General features: G+C 37.4%; 2 protein-coding genes across 6 annotated transcripts; one reads left to right on the top strand and one right to left on the bottom strand.

The window, feature by feature from the left end:
* The first annotated feature begins 251 nt into the window (after positions 1-251).
* On the top strand, positions 252-12,618 carry slc1a6 (solute carrier family 1 member 6). 5 transcript variants are annotated; one of them, XM_032571335.1, is made up of 12 exons: positions 252-435; positions 548-637; positions 4,725-4,991; positions 5,099-5,236; positions 5,407-5,614; positions 6,803-6,845; positions 6,944-7,066; positions 7,157-7,341; positions 7,492-7,725; positions 8,831-9,025; positions 10,311-10,445; positions 10,729-12,618. In XM_032571335.1, exons 3-12 carry the CDS (start codon positions 4,769-4,771, stop codon positions 10,925-10,927), a joined length of 1,683 nt encoding a protein of 560 aa, XP_032427226.1. In that variant the 5' UTR covers positions 252-435; positions 548-637; positions 4,725-4,768; the 3' UTR covers positions 10,928-12,618. The 5 variants fall into 5 exon arrangements, with proteins under 5 accessions (XP_032427226.1, XP_032427225.1, XP_032427227.1 ...); XM_032571334.1 differs by lacking the exons at positions 252-435; positions 548-637 and adding an exon at positions 1,358-2,252; XM_032571336.1 differs by lacking the exons at positions 252-435; positions 548-637 and adding an exon at positions 3,369-3,889.
* Positions 12,619-18,700: 6,082 nt separating this feature from the next.
* On the bottom strand, positions 18,701-24,554 carry ccl44 (chemokine (C-C motif) ligand 44). The gene is made up of 5 exons (XM_032571340.1): positions 24,400-24,554; positions 23,619-23,748; positions 22,050-22,197; positions 19,667-19,743; positions 18,701-19,561 (listed from the first exon to the last, which is right to left on the bottom strand). Exons 1-4 carry the CDS (start codon positions 24,461-24,463, stop codon positions 19,705-19,707), a joined length of 381 nt encoding a protein of 126 aa, XP_032427231.1. The 5' UTR covers positions 24,464-24,554; the 3' UTR covers positions 18,701-19,561; positions 19,667-19,704.
* Between the last annotated feature and the right edge of the window lie 52 nt (positions 24,555-24,606).

The raw sequence follows: 24,606 nt of genomic DNA, 5'->3' as shown, positions 1-24,606 counted from the left end.
TCAGTGCTGAGCACATGCTTGTTGTCATAGCAATAACCCTTGTGTGCCGTCTACAAGCACCAGGACCCAAATATGTTACGTGAACAGTGATGGTTTTTATGTTATTTAAGTTCTACTATAGTCATTTAATCAGATTTAGATTAATCCCAGAACAAAGAGGCTCATTCAAATTCAGGTTTAATTGATACAAATAAATGATAATTTTCACCCCTGAAGATTCCTCATCCTCTCCTCCACCCATGCACACATCCCAGGCGCGCCTCCTCACAAAGCACGACGTGCTACATCGGTTTACGTTGTAAATCGGGAGTTTACAGTGCGGATGATGAGGGAAGAGTGTGTGAGTGGGCATCACTGCTTCATTAGCAGCAGCAAGCAGTGTAGCGAAGATAGAGAGATCCACATTATGGAGAGAGCATCGTCTCTGACAAACAGGTGGGCGAGACTTGTTTCTAATTAGCTTCTCATCTTTTTTACTCAACTGATAACAGAATATAGAGTTAAAAATGAGATTTGAAATACATTTTTGTGTGTTGACTTTGTAAAGGTTCTGAAGACCTGCAAGGAGGAGAAGTTAAAACGAAGAGAATGGACAAGTCATGAAAGTCTGACATAAGGAAGGAGAGACTCTTACAGGGTAAATAAGTTTCTATCTATCTATCTATCTATCTATCTATCTATCTATCTATCTATCTATCTATCTATCTATCTATCTATCTATCTATCTATCTATCTATCTATCTATCTATCTATCTATCTATCTATCTATCTATCTATCTATCTATCTATCTATCTATCTATCTTTTCACGTGTTCCTACGATTTTGTAAAGTAGAGCTGTACTAAATTTTCGAAAAGTCAAGCAGTTTCTTTAGACATATGTCCATTTATTTTAATATATACATTATTGTGTCAATATCCAGGATTAGCATTTTTAAATAAGTGATGACAGAGAAATAGATTTCATGTGTCATTCCCCAACTTCCTGTTCAGATATAGTAACCTCTGGATATCTAAAAGTCAAAATGATGACAACGCAATTATAAACTCAAAGGTTTTGTAATTATAGTTCACAAACTGCAGCTGTCACACTGACTGCACCCATGTTTTATATTTATACTCTTTCATTCTTTCACTCTAAGTAAAAAAGGATCTGAGTAAAAAGAATAAGGTTGGGATGACATCTATTTTGGCTAAAAGCTGCACTATGTCACTTTTATACAGAATATATATTCTTTGTAGAAGAATATATTATTTTCCTATTTGTTAAAACTGTCACCATGTTGTGACAGTATGCTATGAGACAGATAATATGTGAAAAGACCAATTCCCTTCACATCCTCCCTGAGCTACTTTTTAAAAAATGCACCACTCCCGACAATAAACAACCAATCAGAGCCAGGGGGAGGGTCTTAGTACTGTCAATCAATGCTGCTTGATACATGTGCTAATGGTGAGAAATAACTTACCATTTATCCGCCGTCATCTTTGGCCTTGCTATCTAGCTTTAGCATTCTCTGCAGAGAGAAAGTGGGGAAGAGGGATGAGGAGCGCCACATGAAATTGTGATTGACAGTGCCAAGACCCGCCTCTTGGCTGTGATTGGTTGTTTCCAGTTATCACTGGGAACACTTTGAAAAGACAGAGGTACTCGATCCTTTCACAAATGATCTGTTTCATACCACACTGTCACAAAATACTGAGAGTTTAAGCAAATATGTATAAAAATATTTTTTTTATATAAAAGTTAGATACTGCAGCTTTAATGCACAGACAACTTGATAAATGAAGACTTTTCTCATCCTACCTTTGTTTTGACAAGCTTCTCTGCTTTAGAAAATACCTCAGAAAAGTTAAATTCTGCATAAAGAGTGTTTAAAAATAATTTACATAAATGGGAAGTCAGAAATAATGTCTTCCAAACTGCCATCTGTGTGTAATTAACATATATGTGGGTTTCACTTCCTGATAAAGTTCCTGAAATAAATAGGCTTTTATTGAATGGGTTTGGGAAAAGATGGTCTGTCCTTTGTGTGTGTGTGTGTGTGTTTTCCAGGCTTATGTGTGGAAATGTGAGAAGGTCAGACCATAGGAGAGGCCTTTTCATGTCTGTCTGTATATGAGCGCAGAGCAGAGCTGTAATCATTGTGCTGCTCACTAATACAGCTTAAGGTCATTGCAGTGTGTGCTGGTCGAGCTCTGATCGTCACCTGACTTTAATTTAACCGCTCCCAAAGACTGAAACCATGAGTGGTGAGTAATCATAGGGCACCTGAATTACACCTGCCTCTATCGCAGAGGGATATTTATTAAGAGCATTTGCTCAATGTTACAAATGAATTACAGAAACTGTTGTGTATTTACTTGTACAGGCAGCATGTACTTGGTATTACAAGGATAAATCTTAAATTTATATTATTTAAATGTATGAAACAAGGCATAGGTGTGTGTGTTTATGTTTTAGGCTACAACTTCAATGTTCAGTGTTAACGTTCTTTAGTGTTTTGTCTTATCTGCAAGTTCAGATGTTTTTCATGACTTTTGGATTGATTTTCTTCAAATCTGTAGCAATTTACACATCTTATGTTTTTGTGTAAATTGTTGCTTATAAAAAATAACGACCATCTACACTAACACCAATTTTATTCTGCATGACCGGTATTGATTTAAACAGTCATACTGTTCTGTTAAATCATGATCCACAAAGTTGGACAAAGCAATCTTTTGTTAAAACAGGTCGGATTTAAAACTGTTGCACAGCACTGTCTGTAAATCACTGAATTCTTTTTGACATTATGCAAAAGGGTTAGCCAAGATGGTGGTCCAATCAGTATGGTTGTAAATTTTTTGTGACTTTGAAGTTGATAGTTTATAGTTGAACACACATGATGCTGCTAACTGTGTCTGGATGTTAATAGCATATTGCTTTTGCAGCTGAATGTACTCTGTTACAGTTGTATTTGGTCCGTCTTCTCAACTGTGCAGTAAAAGGGAACCTATTACTTTCACCTTTTTTATTCTGGAGCAACATATATTTTATTATTTTGAAATAAAAAGAATGCTTTTAAGATAGAGGACACCAGCATATAAACTGGTTCTGGGTAATCGCTGCGATCTCATGCCCACCTGCTACTCTTTCATATACAAGAAATCCCTAAAATATTTTGTATGCATGTACTTACACATCACATATCAGTGGTTCATTTAATTTCCGTCCATCCATCCATCCATTTTCTGTTCACCCTTGTCCCTAATGGGGTCGGGAGGGTTGCTGGTGCCTATCTCCAGCTACGTTCCGGGCGAGAGGCGGGGTACACTCTGGACAGGTCGCCAGTCTGTCGCAGGGTTCATTTAATTTGACTCTAATATTCAAAATTTTAAATTTTGGACTATTTTCATTGATTCTCTTTCTGACCCATATTTGGGCCAGTTAAGTATTGTGAAATATGTCACATTATGATCCCTGATCAAACCAAAATAAAATCGAAGGGGAAGAAATTAGCCTATTTAGTGAGGCCACATAATAGCAAACTCTGGGTAAAGAACGATTACTTTAAATCATCTGTGGTCAAAGCAGCTAGAAAACAAGGAAGATAATTACAGAAAAACAGATTGTTACAATAAAACACCAGAAATGTAAACATATATATGAGGCGAGAATGATGCAGAAATGTGAAATTACTGCTGTGAGTTAAAGGGAGATCATGTCTGTGTGACTTGGGGGTGTAGATAAACACATGAATACGTCACTGAGTAAAAGCGCGGGAAGTATAGTCTGTTTGCAAAGGGCGACGTTTTAAGAGGAAGCAGGTCAGCAGCCGGGGCAGATAGGAAGACGTAAAACTATCAGCCACGTGTTACTACACGCACAAAGAAAAGAGAGAAACACGGTAAGATTTAAGAAAGTTCAGTAATTTAACACTGACAGCACTTTTCATTCAGGACATTTAAAAAGGACACTTGCATTTTTTTTTTAACTTATCTAATTTCAAAACAAGAAGTTTTTCCTGCTTTAGTCATAATTAGGAAACCGAACTTGAGGCTTTGCAGTGTCAGTAAAAGTTTGCAAACTCACAGAATCAGGGTGCACAATGTAGTTTTTTTGTTCTTTTTGCCACAGCTAAAACAATGTATTAATTTTTGTGAGATATTCAACAAGTTCTGTAGTGGGTAAAACTAAAGTTGTGTACTTTCAAAGTAAAGTAAGAGTTGAATGGAGAAACTGTTTGGCAGTGACAATCTGCAACAGGACACAACACATTAGTTTAAGTGAGAAGAGGCTTGTGTTGAGCTACCTGTTACTTCTTCTTTATGCTTTTCTTTGCTGCTTCATCAATTTTGAAGCAACATTTTTAGTTTATTGCACAATAATAATGTGTGAACTCTTGCTTAAGAGTTAAATTTAAAGTTATTTACTTAACTTTAAATTTAAATAACATTTAAAGTTATTTTAAATTCTTTTTGCTTTAAAGTTTGACATTTTGGTTTAGAAATTATGCTATACTGTGGAGAACTCTGACCATGAAGCTAATTTAATTAACAAGAAAGCATAGGCCAATGGTAAAACATCCTCCAGAGTTTCACATGTTTTTGTCAGATTTTTGGTCACCGTTTAATTTTGATTTGCAGCACTGGACAGGTGCTGAAATCTGCTTCTTGGTTTCTTCATCCATTCGAGACAGAACATGGAATAGTGACAGATACTGCTTTTTAATCCTCTTTCAGTTTCACACGAGACCTGCTTGCTGGAACAGGTGTTGGAGCTTATTATGAATGAGAAGCCACCCAACAGTGCAGGCCTTTTTCTAAACGAGGACACAGAAAAACCAACGTTGCCGGACAAAGTTGAGCTCAGGAGGCGTTTTCGCAGAGCCATGGAGAAGAGAGCAGGCAGCATGAGGCAGAGGATCGGCTCCATCAGCAGGAAAAGCCTCAAAGGTTTCTTCAGGAGGAACCTGTTCGTTTTGTTCACAGTGGCCTCTGTGGCTCTGGGTGAGTGGGAATAAAGTCAAGTTATGTTGGTGGACTTATCAATTACTCGGGTCCACATTAATTTCTTTATTTGTTTGAATGTGTGGGAATGTTTACTTTCTGTTCAGGTGTAATCCTAGGCTTTGCTCTACGACCCCATAACCTGTCCATGAGGGAGATAAAATACTTTTCCTTTCCTGGGGAGCTCCTGATGAGGATGCTGAAGATGCTAGTTCTGCCGCTGATTGTCTCCAGTCTGGTCACAGGTTAGCTTCTGATGAGTAAAGTAACAAAGTCCTAGTGCTTTAATCCCATCTCTTTATTTACTAAAAATGTCTTATTCAAATCACAAAAATAAAGTAATGATACCATTAGGGTTAGGGTTAGGGTTAAGAGCATTTGGCAGTTTCACAAACAATTTTCTTCCACGTCACAGGTATCTCCTCATTGGACAGGAGAGCATCAGGAAAGATGGGTGTGCGTGCGGTGGTCTACTACATGGTGACCACACTGATCGCAGTGTTCATCGGCATTGTGATCGTCATGATCATCCGGCCGGGAAAAGGCAGCAGAGACAGTCCTGCGGTGAAAACTGGAAATATTGAAGCCATTCAGGCCACTGATGCTTTTCTGGACCTCATCAGGTGATGACCCACAGGTTTAGTAAGATCAACATGTTTGGCTAAAATGCTATGTGGAAAGTTGCACAAAAAAAGAGAAAAAAACCTGGGAAGTTTCCACACCCTTATTAAAAACCATGTTTTTCCAAATTAAAAGACATAGGACACATAGGCAACAATTGAAATATTACATTTTGCCTAGTGCCACCATCATTACATGTAAAAATGTTGGTTAAAGTTTTATTTATTATGTTTCAAAAACAACTCTAAACAGTTGAGTTTTTAGCCTAGATTTAAAGGAACTAATTGTTTCAGCTGTTTTGCAGTTTTCTGGAAGCTTGTTCCAGATTTGTAGTGCAAAGAAGCTGAATTCTGCTTGTTTGGTTCTGGTTCTGGGGATGCAGAGCAGAACCAGAATACCTGAGAGGTCTGGAAGGTTGATACAATAACAGCAGATCTTTCATGTATTTTGGTGCTATTCAGTGATTTATAAACTAACAACAGTATTTTAAAGTCTATGACACAACGTTTGGCGTTTGGGCTTACCGCCATCTGCCCAGTGAGAATTAGTTGTATTGAGGTAAAAAAATAAAACAGTGTACCGGTTCTTTTCAGTCTCCTGGCAGTTTATTGTACAGTTTCTGTCTTGCCTTCTTCTCAAATATGGAGAAATGTCCAGTTTTGGAAACTGTCTTTTTCCCAAATTTTACTGTGCCATGGTGCAGGAATATGCTCTTCTTCTGAGTGTCATTTAATGTCCAATGAGGTCCAATTCATCCTTTTGTAATCTCTGTGTAAACTATAAACATATAAATGCAAATAAAATCCTAATAGCACAGCTAAACGTAATTAAATAGTCACTAGAATTGTTGACAGGCGTGTGAAACCACCAAGACTGAATGCTGGAATTGAATCAAAGGACCTTTTCTTTAACAAAGTTTAGTTTGTGGGTGTGCACAATTATGCAACTAAACAATGTTAGCATTTCCTTTTTTTAAAATGTCAAACAGATTTGTTTGTTTTTCAGTTCAAATGTACAGGATATACGTCACACTGAAGGCTGATTTTATTGTTACGTCAGAAAAAACAGCAGTTTCAACAAGTGGTCTGTGCACTATTTATCCCCTCAGTATTACAGGACTATTTGTGATATTTCAGACAGTTCCAACAAACTAGTTTTGACTCATCTCAAGCTTTTGTCTTTCCACTTAGGAACATGTTTCCCCCTAATCTGGTAGAAGCATGCTTCATTCAGGTAAATCTGTTTAATTCCTTTCCAGTTTCTGCCATTTAATGTGCCATGCAGAAGTATTCACTTCCTTTCCATAACTTCACATGTGGGCTTATTTGCAGCATAAAACTGTGTACAAGAAGATTGTTTATACAAGAAACGTGACTCTGAACCTCACCGACTTGTTTAACATAACAGACTCTCCTCTGAATGAAAACCTCACTAGGGTGCAACACACCATACAGGTGAATTTAAATCAAGACATCATTTTGCTATTTACTAGAATAAAGCCCTACGCCTAGATTACGAACTACTGTTTCTGTTGTGATCTGCAGGAGACAGTGGAGGAAACGGTTCCTGTGTCTGGTTCCTCTGCCGGAGTGAACGCTCTGGGTTTGGTCGTCTTCTCCATGTGCTTTGGTTTGGTCATTGGTAATATGAAAGAACAGGGACACGCTCTTAAAGAGTTCTTTGACTGCTTAAACGAGGCCATAATGAGGCTGGTAGCCGTCATCATTTGGTAAATAACAGCAGAATTGCTGCTTTTTCTGCAATATGGATTTTCTAACTTACTTGAAAAACTGTTATATAGATAATGAAGATTGCGCTTGCATTTTGTCATGTTTGTTTGTGACAGTAAACAATGTTCCTGAATCATCTCCTTCTGCAGGTACGCACCAGTTGGAATCCTGTTTCTGATTGCTGGAAAAATAGTGGAGATGAAGGATCTAGCAGAAGTGGGTGGTCAGTTGGGGATGTACACAGTATCTGTCATTGTGGGTCTTTTAATCCACGGACTCTTCGTCCTGCCGCTTCTCTACTTTCTGGTTACCAGAAGGAATCCCTACAGTTTCATCGGCGGCCTGCTGCAGGCCCTTATCACCGCTTTAGGGACATCGTCCAGGTGAGTTTCACCATGAAAATATTTCTCATTTATCTTATTTCTCTCTTCCATCCCTTTCCCATCAGGACCTAATGGGTCCCTCTGCCTGGTTTGGGTAGGGACTTCTCTTCTGTCAAGAGTTTCCATACTCATTGTAACCAAAAACTAAGTCAAGGAAAAACCACTATTTCATTGAAAAGGCTTTGTATTTTACTGTCTAAAATACTTAACAGTCATACTGAATTTTAGAATGAAATGTTCTGATGAGCATCCGTCTTGGCATGTAAAGAAATGTTGGCTTGTGCACACAATGACAACAGCACAGTAATGCCAGAAGCAGACTGTTTTTGCAAAAATAAATGTATTTTCTATCCATTTGTTTAAACTTCCCACAAAATAGTTTTGATTCATTGACTTCAAGTTGCAGCCAGAAAACTCTAACAGAAACTTCTTCCAATGATCTCCAGGGTTCAGCAGTTTTATTGCCATCCTACTGTCACACACCTTGATCGGTAATGTCCAAAGTCAGTCCTTCTGACCATCTTAGATCTGGATGTAAAAAAACCTCCTGAATCTAATAAATGATTAATCACCTGGCCTTTGCAGGACTTCAGTGCATGTTGTGACTTAATTCACTACGTTAGCACAGCAATACATCTTTAAATGCAGCACACAACACCTATAGGACAGGAGTTAGACACAGGCAGTCTTTGGACACATCTTGATTAATCACATACATTATATTGTCAAAAGCATGACATCACCTACCTTTATCAACACATAACATTTAATGTGTTTATATAGGCTTCATTCTAGTATTAATGAAGCTATTTTGAGACAAAGACTTCAATATAGCACCGACTCACCATCAGTGTCCGCTCAGAAGACCGCCTACAAAGTTCATATTGTAATCTATCTGACCATTAATCCAGAGCAGCATTTTGAAAGTCTCCATTCAAAACATTGAAAGGTTGAAATTAGCAGTCACTTGTTATGCATGTTGAGGCTACCCCTGAACTCTTCTCAGGAGCATAAAATTGTTGTGAATATTATTATCTTCACAACCCAATTTCTGATCACAGACGCTATAATCTCTACATCTTTTGCCTTTTTTCCACTCTTGCAGTTCTGCTACTCTGCCCATCACTTTCCGATGTCTTGAAGAAAACAACCATGTTGATAAACGAGTGACTCGCTTTGTCCTTCCTGTGGGCGCCACCATCAACATGGATGGGACCGCGCTCTATGAGGCTGTGGCAGCCATCTTTATCGCTCAAGTCAATGACATGGAGCTAAACTTTGGGCAGATTCTCACCATCAGGTTAGCAAGTTTTTATTAACCTCTAATAACTGAATTTAAAGCATGATGAATGCAAGAGTGGAATTAATATTTTACCTAAATGATTAACTTTTTTCATACAATTTGTCTTTTAATACTAAGGATATTTTAAGCCAAGTCACCAGACCTTTCAGTTTAAGGTCTGAAGTTTCTTCAAAAATAAATGTGAACACATCTGTTAAGCTCATATGACATAAGAACAAATACATTGTATCATTTTTGATTTTTCTAAGTTTGGATAGCAGACCTAAAAAACACATTTTGTGACAAAAAGCCACTGTCATTTCATCATCAAATTATTGAAAATGATTACATATTTCTTGGTTTCAAACTCTTAAATATGCTTACAAATAAAAATTTTACAGTGCCATCTTGGGACTTTGGATAATGTGGCACTTTCCATTAGAAGCCCAAACAATCTGCTTATTAATAACTTTTAATAATCTGTAGTTTTGGCAGGCTTTTATGTAGTTGAGCAAAACCTATTGAAGTTTATAAATCAAACACAACACTGTACTAAAGCAATGATATATCACCATGGACTAACAGTGAATCTTACTCAACAAGCTCTATGCTTTGTCAAGAAACATTTTCAAATCACTGTTACAGTGAATGATTATAAATATCTTAATTTAGCATAATTGTATCGATCTAAAAATGAGAAAGACATCAGAGATTATGTGAGGTTTAGTCTGAAACTGGTTGATGAGTTTACTATGGAAATGAGAAACTGAGTCTGCTGGATGAAATTTGTCAGATGTGCACCTCAGTGGTGTATGTATTTTACTTTTAAAATGTAATCCATCAAAGCTTTTGTAACCAAAACATTTAGCTTGTTTTAGTCGTGGAAATTAGGAAAGTTTGCTCAGATTTACAATATTTATTGAACCATAACTAATTAAAATTTTTAGAGTAGAGATTTATTGGAGGTTGATGATGTTTGGTAAAAATCTTTGATGTGAACAAGAAGATCAGGTGAATTGAAAAGGAAAGACCTTTTCTCTTTTTCAATCTGGTTTTGTCCTTTGACTTTCTTATATAGAAGAACTGATTTATGGCTCCAGTATAAGATTTTCTGAAAACATATTGCATTAAGCAGTGTCTTCTTATTACGTTACGTTAAATGTGGAGTGTAACACAGTTTGTAGTGTAGGTAGTGTAATAGTTCCGTGTTTGGCTTCATCACTCTACTATGACTGCACATGTGCTGTTTGTTTGTTTCCCTTTATTAAATGTCTCCACTCTCCACTCCATCCCACCCACTCAGTATCACAGCAACGGCTGCCAGCATCGGAGCAGCAGGCATCCCTCAGGCTGGCCTGGTGACCATGGTGATCGTATTGACATCGGTGGGACTGCCCACAGAGGACATTACACTGATCATCGCCGTGGATTGGTTCTTGTGAGTTCCCACTAAATGTCAGCTTGACGGGGATTGGTCTGGGACTGAGCCAGCCTAAATGTCATTGTCGAGCTTCAGAGAGCCTACAGGCTGCACGTCTACAAAGGTTATTGATACATAATGCAGAGCAACAGATTAGAGAGCCTGTGAGGATATTTGTAGTTGATGTACGCCAATGTTTCTGGTTGAAATGGTTCTTTGCATAATCAACCCCCCAGGTGTGCCCCAGGTTCTCCTCCTTCCACTTATCATCTAATATCTTCTGTCTCCGTCTCCGCTGCAGAGATCGTTTGCGCACCACCACCAACGTGCTGGGCGACTCGCTCGGCGCCGGCATCGTGGAATATCTCTCCCGTGAAGAACTGCAGAATCAAGATGCTGACCTGCGAAACTCCGTGATTGAGGAGAATGAGAAGCCATACCAGCTCATCTGCCAGGACAATGACATACTGAACCACCTCAATAATGAGACCACAATGTGAGGAAATTAGTTTTCATCTGAAAGGACTTAACAGATCAATAACATTTCATCAAGAAAGTGAGGCTCATTGAGATAGAGGACTTTCTTAAACACCTTAAATTGAAATTGGTTAAATAAACTCCTTTTTCTGCAACAAATAATCTTAAAGGGAGGGAGTATTATGTAAAATCAACTTTTTGAACTTTATAGCATGTTATAATGTTATTCCCTCATCTAAAACATAACCGGAGAGTTGCTTCGATTCTTTCATGCATGTTTGAGGAATCATTCAATCTCCTGTGGCCGTCATTCGGGTTGCCTAAACTCTAGCTCCCACAATGCACCAACTATTTCCACAAAGCTCCTCCCTGGAGCAGCAGTCCGAAAGTCAAACTTCTGCCTTACAGAGCACGAATCAGTCACAACTCCCCCACTCAGCTCCTTCAGACTAGTGGCAGCGACAATTAGGAATTGCCGAGGTCTGTTGAGCTCATCATACGAACAGCTTCCAAGCTCCAGCGTTGGTAAAGTATTATGGAGAAGCATCGTTATGATGATGTGCTGAGGGCGGAGTGTCAGAGAGAGCAGGAACTTCTTAAAGAGACAGAGGCCCAGTTTCAGGGTATCAAATTGTAAAATCAAAATTTTTTTTGTTATATTTTATAAATACAGCATTTTCATAACAACTAAAGGTAACATAGTTTCTTGGTTGTGGTATAAAATGTCACTAGGTACTTTGTATCCTAGAACATTAATATAAAAATAAATTTAGGCCACATAAAGTTCAGAACCCTTCTCATTTCCAAAGCTTTATTTATCCACTATGAAAATATTTTGCTACGTTAAATGTGTTGTTTTTTCCCCCCAACTAGCATTACACCCTAGCCTCCAGTGAGGCCATTTCTTTAACAGGACCAATATTTAAAGCAAATATTATTTCTTTTGTGAATTCCCTCTTTTGTCATTTTCATCTTGACTCCTTCTCTTTGGGAGTTTTACAAAGTTTTACAAGGTTTCACAAACCACCAGAAAAGCACTCAAGCTCATCAGTCTGTAAATAAAAATTACTGAAGTTTTTTTCTTTATGGGGTTAAAAATGATGTGAGCTTTCCTACTCAGTTTAATTAAGTCTTTGGATGTACTTTACTGCTTGAAAGGTAAAATCAGGAAAAAGGATTTAAGTGTAGTAACATGGGGTAAATGATTTTTCACACTGTGCTTTCTTAGAGGTGTTTATTTGATATCAGATATTTATTTGGTGCTATTGCGACCCGGTAATTTCAAAGAATTAACTACAACGATGCTAAATGCTGTTATTTTATCCACAACACTGTGTGACTAAGATTGTTTTCTTCTTGTATTTTTATTTAGAATTGTACCAAGTAAGCCAGTAACTTAACATCGATACATGAAAACTGAAAAATCTGAATTGACTGTTCCTCTTATTGGTTTGTGAACGAGTACTGTGAAAACATATTGTGAGAGTTTAAATATAAATTAGCTTTTAAGTGTGGTGTGACTAGTGATTGACAAGTGCTTTTATTTATCGGTTACTTCAAGGCTTTTCTGACTTTGTGCAATGATTGTTCAGAAATATGGCTTAGTTCTGATGCTTGATGTTACCAAACAAAACTTTGTTTTATATGGAAGAGCAGCTACCTTTCTGCAGAGGTTGTATGAAAAATGTGATGAATAAATGTCTCAGGAACTGAACTGTAATTCTCATTATTGTGATTGTGGCTACCCCTTGTGGAGGATATTATCCTGAAGATACTATTGGCTCTTCCAAGTTACTGTGAAACATGGGACACTGAGATATAGCTCTACATTTAATATTTTGTCACTGGGCTCAGTTACATTTATTTAATTACAGCACCCTAACTAACCAGCAACAACAACAACAAAAATTAATTATGATTTCAAAACACAAACAGATTGAGACAGTAGACATGTATCAGAAACAAAAGTGGGTATATAAGCCCTCATCAAGTTAGAAACATGATTCACCATGGCAACAGGAGGAAATAAGAATACAAGAGTAAGTTGGCTACCTGGTTTTCTGAAACATGTTCTTTATTTCATGTTTCAAAGGATAAAATGAATAATTTCTGGATAACAAATGTTTTTTTTCTTACTTTGGTTTAGATTCAGACTACTTCCTTAACATTACTATTTGTCACAAAGTTTTTATATGATTTGTCCAGCCCACCCAGTTGCAGAAATTGCACTGAATGACGTACAATTTGTGAAACCTTTCTTTCCTCCTTCATCCCAGCTGTTGCCACACAGTTAATTACTCTCACCTGTTCTGGTTTAAATAATCACCCACCCAACATATAAATCTCCTCCGGCGGACACCCGAGACGGAAGGGGACGCGTACGGTTGAGGAGGAGGACTGACTCGCTGAACTTCGGTGTTAAATGCGACTTAATTCGGAACATGACGACGTTGGATTTGGAAAGAAGTGACTGTAATAGTATGGAGTGTAGTGACGAGGAAGGAAGGAGTGGTCGGAATGAAGATGAAGAGTGGGAATTGGTGGGAAAGGGTGGAAAGAAGCAGCGAGCTGCTGAAAGAAAGAGAAAAAAAGGAAATGAGGAAAGCACTGAAGACACTGATAATGAAGGAATTGAGGAAGGAAAAGAAGCACCAAAAAGACAAAATCTGAACATTATAATAAGATTTGATGAAGGAGAAGGAGTCAAGAAGATTGATCCACTTAAACTAACAAAAGCACTTAAGACACATGTTGGGGACATTAAACATGCTAAAGTACTGAGAGACGGAAATCTTTTGATTGGCTGTAATTCTGAAGGTCAGGTTGAAAAGGCAAAAAAGCTTGGATGGGTGTGTAAAGTCAAAATTAGAGCAGTTGTTAAAGTGGGTGAAAAAAGAAATAATGAAAGCAAAGGAATCATAACAGGAGTGCCGTTGAGTGTTGATATGAAGGAATTAGTTGAAAATCTGAAAGAAAGAAACAAGGAAGTAAAAGGAGCACGAAGAATGACAAGGGGTACAGAGAAGATTGAAACAGAAACTGTGTTGCTGGAGTTTGAAACAAAAGAAATGCCAAGGGAGGTTTTCTTTGGCTTGATAAGATTTAGTGTCAGGGAATATGTGCCCAAACCAGTGAGGTGCTTCAACTGTCAGGAATTTGGCCATATTGCAAAAATGTGTAAAGGAAAAAGGAGATGTGCTCGTTGTTCTGGAGACCATGAATATGGTAAATGTGGAGTTGGAGTTAAACCAAAGTGCTGTAGTTGTGGAGGAGAGCATAGTGTCGCTTTTTGGGGATGCGAGGTAATGAAACGACAATCAATGATACAGAAAACAAAAGTTACGCAGAAAGTAACGTATGCAGAGGCGTGTAAAGTAGTTGAGAAAGAGAAACAAACTGGGAAATCTCTAACAGGAGAAAAGCAAGTAATTTCAAAAATTATGGAAATGGTTGAAAAGAAAATTGAAGAGGAAAAAAAGAAAATGGTGACTTTTATTGCAGGAGTTATAAATGCAACATCGGATGTGAAATCAAAAACGGAAAGGATTCAGATTATTGTAAAGGCAGCATGCCATAGTTTAGACTTAAAGAATATTCGGTGGGAGGACATAAGGGGAGAACTGTGTAGTCAGGCAAGTCAAGAAGGATAGTCTCAATATTACAATGGAATGCGAGGAGTCTTCTGTCAAATGGGCAAGATTTTAAACAGTTTATTTACGAATTAAAAGAAAAACCTGATGTAATTTGTATACAGGAAACTTGGCTGAGGCCTTTTTTGGATTTCAAATTGGATGGATATATTGCAGTTAGATATGATAGAGAAGAAGGAAATGGGGGAGGGTGTCTTTCTCTGATTAAAGAAGGCATTCCGTATAAAGTTATTGGAAGAAAAGGAGATTTGGAGTATGTTGCAACTGAAATATGGGTGGAAGAGAAGGTACTGTTGGTTCTAAATTTTTACAATCCTTGTAAAAAGCTTGAGGTAAGTAAACTTGAAGAGATGGATATGAAAGGAAATGTTATTTGGTGTGGAGATTTTAATGCACATCATTCATTATGGGGTAGTGAAAAAATAGATTATAATGGGAACATTTTAGAAGAATTTCTAGATAGTAATAATTTGGTTTGCTTGAATAATGGAAAGAAGACAAGAATTGATATAAATTCAGGTAAGGAATCTGTACTAGATCTGACATTTGTTTCTAGCTGTTTAGCTCCACTATGTGATTGGCAAGTTAAAAATAAGTCATTTGGTAGTGATCACTACATTATAATCAGCAAAATAAGGATGGGCCAGGTGCATAGGCCTGAAATGATAGGAGGAAAGTGGATATTTGACAAAGCAAATTGGGAGGAATTTTATAACCTATGTGATAGGAAAATTTTAAATGTTCAAAATGATCAGAGTATTGAAAGTATGAACCGAGTGATTAGTCAGGGTATTTTAGTTGCTGCAGAGGAGGCTATTCCAAAAACATCAGGGAAAAATAGGAGAAAGTTAGTTCCATGGTGGAATGAAGAGTGTAGGAAAGCAGTTAGAGAAAGAAATAAAGCATTTAAATTGGTTAAAAGGTCTCATAATTTTCAACATTTAATTGAATATAAAAAGTCACAAGCCAAAGTCAGGAGAACAATAAGGAGCACAAAAAGAGAATACTGGAGAGGTTTCTGTGACACAATTGGCAGTAGTACAAAACTAGGGGATGTTTGGGGGATGATCAAAAAAATGGGAGGAGATAGAAGGGAATGGAGTTATCCTATACTAAATAAAAATGATATAGTAGCTGTAACTGACAAGGAAAAGGCTGATATGTTAGTGAGAACATTTGTGGAGATACATAGTGGTAAAAATTTATTAGGTAATGAAATGGAGGGAAGGGAGAGAACTAAAAAGGAATATGATGGAATCTTAAGAAGAAAGGAGAATAATAATGATCTGATGAATTATCCTTTTTCTATTGGAGAGCTAAAAAGAGCTTTGGATAGAACTAGGAATAGTGCTCCAGGTAAGGATGAGGTGTGTTATATTATGTTAAAACATGTAAGTGAGGAAGTTTTAAATAAATTATTAATTTTATTCAATAAGATTTGGAAGGAGGGGAGACTGCCTTGTAAGTGGAAAGAAGCTATTATTATTCCGTTGAAGAAACCTGGGAAAGATCATAGTAACCCTGTAAATTATAGACCAATAGCTTTAACATCTAATCTGTGTAAACTGATGGAAAGGATGGTGAATGAGAGATTGACACAATATTTGGAGTCAAAACATTTAATTGCTCCTTATCAGAGTGGTTTTCGTAGAGGGAGAGGAACAATGGATCCTATTTTATGTTTAGAGGATGTTAATAGAAAAGCTCAGATTAATAAAGAAACTGTTGTTGCTGTGTTTTTTGATGTGGAGAAAGCATATGATATGTTATGGAGGGAAGGGTTAATGATTAAATTACATCAGATAGGTATAGGAGGTAATATGTTTAATTGGTTATGGGATTTTTTACGGGGTAGAAATATTCAAGTTAAAATAGGATGTCAGTTTTCGGAAATATGTAAAATAGAAAATGGAACCCCTCAAGGAAGTGTGGTAAGTCCAACATTATTTTCAGTTATGATCAACGATATTTTTAAAGAAATATCCATCGGTTTTGGTAAGTCACTTTTTGCTGATGATGGAGCATTATGGAAAAAGGAAAGAAATGTGGACCATCTTATTGTTAAAATACAGGAAGGTATAGATAAAGTGGGTAAGTGGGGAGTAAAGTGGGGCTTTAAATTTTCAATTGAAAAGACAAAAGTAATGTTTTTCACAAATAAAAAAATAGGGGTTGATAAAAAGTTGTGTTTATATGGGAAAGAGTTAGAAAGGGTTGATTGGTTTTGTTTTTTGGGAGTAGTTTTTGATAAGAAATTAACTTGGGGAAATCACATAGAACATATTATGGAGAAGAATAAAAAGGTTCTAAACATTATGAGGTGTTTAGCTGGGTTGACATGGGGTGCAAATTTCGATTCCCCTAAAAATATATATGTGTCTCTAATTAGATCAAGAATAGATTATGGGAGTGTGGTGTATGGATCAGCAGCTAAAACTAGGTTAAAAAAGTTAGATGTTATTCAAGCCAGAGCACTGAGAATATGTTTAGGGGCAGTTAAATCAACACCAATATGTGCATTACAAGTAGAGTCAGGAGAAATGCCATTATGCATTAGAAGACAGCAGCTAATGGTCAATTATTGGATAAGTTTAAAAGGACATAATGCAGATCACCCGGTTAAGAAATTATTAGGAGAGTGTTGGGAAAGAGGAAAGAAACAAATGAATAGTTTTGGGTGGGTTGGGGATGATAGAGCGAAAATTTTTAATGTATATTATAAGGAATTTAGTCCAACTGTATTGTGGCCTTTGAGACCGACATGGACTTGGAAATATATTAATGTAGACAGAACACTAACAAATATTAGGAAAAGGAACACATTAGATACTTGCCAAGAATTTTATAATCAAATGCAGAATAAATATAATGAATATTTGCAAATTTATACGGATGGGTCAAAAGACCCTAAAAGTGAAGCAACCAGTATAGCCGTAGTGATTCCTGAATTAAAGATTAGTATTTCAAAAAGAACATCTGATTATTTGAGTGTATTCGCGGTAGAACTAGGTGCTATTTTAGTAGCTTTAGAATGGGTGGAGGAAACTAATAGGAATAAAATAATAGTTTGTAGTGACTCTCTATCTGCGTTGACGAGTATCGGAAAGGGACGTACAAAAAATCATCAAAATATTTTATATGAGATTATGGCGGTTCATCATAGGATATGTGAACAAAATAAAAATGTTGTATTATTCTGGACTCCTGCTCATGTAGGTATTATGGGGAATGAAAGAGCGGACAGGCTGGCTAAGGAGACAATTAAAAAAGATGATATTGATATGCAGATAAAGTTATCTAAATCTGAAGGCAAAAGTATAATTTGGAAAGAAAGCAAGAAGATATGGGAAGATAGGTGGGTAAATGAAATAAAAGGAAGACATTTATTTAGAATACAAAATACAGTCGATGTAGAAAGGATCAGAGGATTAAACAGGAGGGAAGAGATAATTATAAATAGAATAAGAACTGGGCATAGTTTCCTAAACGGAACTCTTTTTAAGATGGGGAAACACCTTACTGGTTTATGTAGATGGTGTGATGAAGTAGAAACAGTGGAACATGTTTTGATTAAATGTAGGAAATACGCAAGTCAAAGAAGATTATTAAAAACAGAACTAGGTGTTAGTAGGGAATTGAAATTTGAGAAGGTGATCGATCAGCTGAATAGTATTGAGGGGAAAAAGAAGATTTTTCGTTTTTTAAAAAACACTGGGATTTTTAAGAGTCTTTGAGGAGTAGGTGGTAGGAGGCAATAGAGGGCAGTAGTGCAACATAATTGGATGCAAGCTGCCGTTAAAATCTAAAGAAGAAGAAGAAGAAGAAGATATAAATCTCCTGTGTCTCTAGTTAAACATGAGATCCTTCTGCTTCCCATGTTTGTACTATTTTTTTATGCTTTCATTCTGCTTCTGTCGACATACTTGTGTTCTTTCAATTTAACCTGTTATTGCTTCACTCCCTGATTTTTGGATTGTGTTTTCTGCCTTGAGCTACATTGCTATAAATTATATTTTTATTTAATGACACGCCTGTTCTGCTTTTCTTGCCACCTTCCCTGCATTTGTCTTCATGACAAACATCAACATTGTATAATCTAGACATAAGACCACCCAGCCCCAACAAAATGCACGAGACCAGTTGTAGTTAATGTTTCAGATTAATTTATAAAATAATTCACTTGAGATACAGTGCATTCCTCTACGTTACAATGCTTGTGTGCTTTACACACAAGACAGCCCTCTAAGTTTTAACAGCCTTGTCATTTAATGAATCAACTCATGAGTGCTTTGGCATAGTTCATTGTCAAACTACTAATTAAAAAGATAAAAGTAAACTTAAGCCAAGTTAAATCTGATGATTTGTTGATACCGGTGGGTCAAAATCCAAAAGATCTACTTATATTTTACAAACAGTCAATATATAAAGTAGACAAAATGTGTTAAAAAAGTATGTTAAAGCCCATGGAAATCATCACCTTGTGATTTTTTTTCCATGCTGGCCTCAACAAAGACCTGTAAGCCTCAGTACAAATACTTCAAAAGAAAGCCAAAGGAGAAAAGAGCAAAGTGCAAGTTAATATTAAAAACATGTTTTTCAAACTTCTGCACACTCAGCTGATTTTGACAAAACCCCAACTACATCATTACATTATTTACGCAGTACGAGTCACAAATAAGCACAGAGTATATTGCAGATATAATATATGAATGTCAATGCTGTTTCACTGATCTCACATCAGCCACAAGTGTTTACACTATTTCAGAGGGCGATACTTTCAGGCAGGCTCTGGCAAATAACAGTATAAGCCATTAAATAAAAATCACTGCAGCTTATCTTACAATAATACTCTCCCTCGCACATATTGGGAATATTTTATTATACCATTTAAATAAGTATTGCTGCCTAGGTCTGGTCCCAAGGAGACGGATAGAGAGACACAAGATGACTGGAACGTCAGCGAGCGTCGCAGATTAGAGCCGACGAGCTGCTGAATGATTACTTGGCCTGCAAAGTAAGAGAAGAATTTAAAAGATTTTGGATTAGACATTAACATAATATGAGCTTTAAACTAATTTCAGTAAAACTTTATTAAACTTAGAGAAGCCTTACGTATGACTACGACTAACTCCACTGTTGATGGTGCTTCATCACTCCAGATTCAGAACTGCCCAGTTGTCTTTTTTGTCCTGATCACAATAGTTGAAAACAATGTGACAGGTGAGCAGATATATGAGAATCAAAACGGAGGAACAGTTGAGCTCAAAAATATTCATACCCAAGAAATATTTTCATTCAACCAAGAAACATTTTTCACACTGGAAATCAGATAAACGTGCTCCAAAAAGCAAAAAAGCATTGTAAGAGAGGTAACACTGTTCTTATTTCAACAAAAATCAACATGTTAAATTATTTATACCATTCTCCATAAACAATCAGAGCAATGAAGGGATTGTTATACTTGCTGATCAGCTTTTTGGATTGGTATTTGTGGCATTTAATCTTTCGGGATGAGCCTTAAACTTTTAATGTTGAGATTCATACTTGCCATCACCCTAATCTTTAGATTCTATGTCAGATTTGATTTTTGACTATGGCGAGGCCACTGTAAAATGTTAATGAAACATTCATTCAGATAAGACAAACTGGTAAAAGTAAAATCAGAATTTTCCAAGGGTATATTTTTTTTAGCTGAACTTTATTTACATTTTTACTCTGTATTTACGCTAAAGAGATGCGATCAAGCGCGCTGTCGCAGAAGATTTGCAGCAAAAGGGACAAATTCAGCCTACTGGGATATTGTTGAAGGGTGAGATCTGGTTAACAGAAAGATTATTATTTGTCTGTCAGGCTCTGTCAGAGGAGACAGTGTAGGAAAGTGCACTGGAGAGGGTAAGGAAGTGCAGCTTAGATGGTAAAGTCGGAGACGCTCTCGGTAAAGGGCATCATTGAGGGGACACATATCGGAAATCTGACAGATCCGTAAATAGCTTGAGCAGAAATGTCAAAAACAATATGTCATGAACACGTTACTTAGTAACGCGTAACTCTAATAACAGCATAATGACTGTCATTCCAGGACTGAACGCTTACTTTATCATTTGCCTCTTGCATTTTATTGGTCAAAATACATTTGGTTATTTCTCAAAAATCCATTTACATACAGTACAGACCAAAAGTTTGGACACATCTGTGTGTCCAAACTTTTGGTCTGTACTGTATGTTGACTGGCAATTGAACTGGTTCTGCCTCTTTCTAAAACCTTAAGTAAAAAACAGATATAGTAAAATAGGATTCAGCATTTTTAAACTCAATACAGCAGTTTGACCAACAAAAATAGTCTATGAAACAAGCGCTGTACTTCATGAACAACTCTACATCAGTGCAACAGTTTGCACTACAAAATAAATAAAAATGATACCTTTTTACATCTAACAGACACCTTAGCTCCTCACTGTTAACTCAGTCTCACTTTCCAGCCCTCCATTCAATAACTTACCAAACATGAGCCATAGCTCTCAAAAGATTGAAACACAGACTGAGGCAAGAAATCCAAAATGGTTTTTTTTCCTCCTGTCATTTTCAGCCACAAACATTTAATTAAAATATCTACTGTTGTGTGTTACTGCCTCTCACCTGCTGGTCTGCTCCTGTCTCTCCCTCTCTGCATCCTGATGTCCCTGCATGGCATTCATGTATTTGCAGCAGACTGCAGTAATGTACAGTATCAGAATGTGAACTAACTAAAGAGTATGTTTGTTTTTTTATCATACAGAATGAGAATTTAAACAACCAATTTAAATTAAAATAAAAGCACGCAAGTGGAAGATTTCAAATTCAAATACTTTTCGCAAATGCGGTGAAATATTTGGGTAGGACAAATGTGCCTGTGCCCAATACAGGGCACAGGCACATTTAATAACGCGAGTTAATATTGCTCGCGTTATTCCACCATTACTGGACGAGACCACAACAGAGATAAGGATTAGATGTTGGGCTTGTATCCGTGTCACTATGTCAGAGAGACAGACTTAGATACTGTGTGCTCATAATTTGATCTAATCAAAGTGTATCTCACTTTAAACTGTTCTCTTGAAACCATGTCAGACTTTCAGAGTAATGTATCCCAAACCAGCAGACACTGGGGGGGGAGGGAGTTATTATTTTACAGCAGCACAATTAATCATTGCTTTTCTGTTTCATGTTTTACATTTTGTTTTAAATTTGCTTTTAAAAATGTGACATTTGAAATTGAAATTGTGGTATTTTTAATTCCAGTGAGAATCTTATAATGGCCCATGCCAAATAGGCATGCACACATTCAAGGTCTGATTTACAGATCTCCACTGCTTATTGGGCTTTTACAAACAGATTTTCCCTTGAAACATAAGGAGGCCTGCATTCAACTACAGCTGTATGCATGGGGAAGATAGTTGGCTCTGGTGAAAGATGTGGTTAGTGAGTAAAAGCAGCTGCAAGGAGGTTCAAACCTAACCTCTGACATGGCGGGCAGGTTGTCGCGAGGAGGCAGCCACATTGTTCTGTGGTTCTTGAATCTCTGTCTCTGCAGAAGCTTCCTCAACAACCTCTTCACCTTACGATCTCTGGGGTCTGCACATTTCACTGCCTTCTTTGTGTAAAGTCTAAAGAGAGAAAGAGCAGAATCTCTCACTTGGATCGACCCAACACTCAACAGATTTCAAACAAATTTGAAAGATGTAAGATCAGAAATACATTTGTCAAGGATTAAAGAACAAACACGATTGGACATGGGAACAAAGTGATGAAAGTCCTGAGTTGGTAAATTAAAAATGTTCATATCACTAGAGTCATTTTGTATTTGATCACTTTAAAGCCACAAACGTCAGAGTGATTTATTGGCATTGTTGAGAAAGGCCAACACAGAAAGAGATGATTTTTTACAAATACAAATCAGAAAACTGTCGTCTTCCATTGATCTCCTCTTAATACTTTGTCAAATCACCTTTTGCCACACTGTAGCTGCAAGTCAGTTTGGTTATGTCTATACCACTTTTTCACATCTAAAAACTTTGATTTTTGTCCAATTTTTGCGGGAAGACCCTCTGCGAAAAGCAATTTTAACCTCTTATCAGATTGAGCCTACATCCAAACCTCAAGATTTTTGCAGGTAATAAGTTTTCTTGCCCTATATTCAACAACTCACCTACTGACCAGCTTTCCTGCTGAAGAAAAGAATCTCTGCAGCATGATGCAGCCACCACCATGTGAAAGGTTTGTTCAGGATTTTTAGTTTTTTAAAACACATTCTGCATATTGGCCAAAAAGTCTAATTTTGGTCTTATCTAAGCTGAGCACAGTCTTCCACATGGTTGATGTGTTTTCCATGTGGTTTGTGGCAAACAAGACTTCTTATATTGTTCAATCAACACTTTTGTCTTTCTACTCCATAACAGGACAGACTTGAGGAGTGTTTGTGTTTGTCAGATTCTTCCACCTGAGCTGTGAATCTCTGCAGCTCCATAATAATCGCCATGGACATGTTGGGGAAGAAATATAAACCTTCTTCTCAATTACTCACTACTTGAGTATTTGAGCATCATTTAAAATCTCAATAAAGTACATTGAAAACTTGTGGTTGTACAATAACAAGGGGAATGAAAACTTTTACAAGGTGCTGTAAAAATATTTTGTGTGTGAGAAGACTTTTGTGTTTGTGTTAACAGGATCGTGTGCAAAAGCAAACTCTCTTGCTACATCGGATTTCTGTGAACTGCTGGCAGCGATCGGTATCACAGTGTCGTTTACTTAACTAAACCCTGCTGTTCTGACTGAGTGACTGAATGCTGCGGGGCTCAGCTCGCCTGAAAGGTATTTTCAGACGGCTTGTTATTCCCACATATTTCCTCTTTTACTTCCCTGGCAATCACAGCAAGCAGCTCTGCCATAACAATTTGACCTGGAAAGAAGACAATGCCTCTCGGGCCATGCAGCCCTGCTCCGACGCTAACGAGAAGCATTTTTTCCATGCCTCCAAATTGCTCTGTGCTCTTAAGCTCCAGGAGTGGATAGCTGAAATACTTGCATGATGGCTTGTATGCTGCAGTCGGGCCCCTCCGTCTGCACCTCAAACCGCAGCACATCTTTGGTACGCACCTTACCCTGGGAGTACAGCATGCAACACTGGACATCCCTCTGCATCTGCACGCCTTTTCCTGGGAAACAGAAAACACACCTTAAAATATATTACGCACTACATCATAGCATCAACACAAAAAAATGCAATTAAAAAAGTTTGGTAATAACCAAGAATCATCTTAATGTCAGCTACAGAATAATTCTGCATTATTTCCACATTATCTGTCCTAAAAATAATCCTCAGAGGAATGTCAGAGGAGATGCACTGGTTTACCCTGTTCAGTGTGAGAAATGAGTGGAAGTGAGATGAGGAGAGGGGGAGTGTGTGTTTGGCATCATGTCCCCTCATTCAAAGCCAATGTGTAAACAAAACAAAGTGAGATCTGAAACACTAGGAGCAGTGTGAGCTGTAAAAAAAAAATAATAGAAGGAAAGAGCTGTTTGCTATACCATGGGTGATGCCGAATCAGAGCATTTCCTAAGCTGTGTTTCATAGAAGAGGCTGGCATGTTGCTCTGCATGCGTGTGATTTTCAGATGCTCATCCTGCGTTCTGCCCCTCTGTTTACATCCATGCCTACATCCTTGCTGCTGCCATGCCTCTTTCCCTCTTCTTTCCTTTTTTTGTGTTCGCCATCGCTCTGTTTGCCACCCTGTCCACCTGCAGGGTGCATGCAATACATGCAAGACGCAAAACACACAGATATTCAAAGGATAGCTGTGTCCTACCTTCTACAGATGCCAGGAAGATGACAGTGAGCGAGAGAACAGTCAGCGTCTGCAGCATGAACATGGTGAGACTGGCAGGGAGGAGAGGATAATCTACTCTGTCACCTCTCCCTCTATGGCTGCCTCTTGTAGATAACTCCCTCCCTCTCTTTATACCTCCCTGCCCATCTCTCACTCACTCACTTTCACCACCTCTCTTTTTTCTCT

This window comes from Xiphophorus hellerii, chromosome 9, assembly GCF_003331165.1.
Source record: "Xiphophorus hellerii strain 12219 chromosome 9, Xiphophorus_hellerii-4.1, whole genome shotgun sequence".
NCBI lineage: Eukaryota > Metazoa > Chordata > Actinopteri > Cyprinodontiformes > Poeciliidae > Xiphophorus > Xiphophorus hellerii.
The sequence above is the reverse complement of the archived record's forward strand: the minus strand, read 5'-3'. Positions and strand labels throughout refer to the sequence as shown.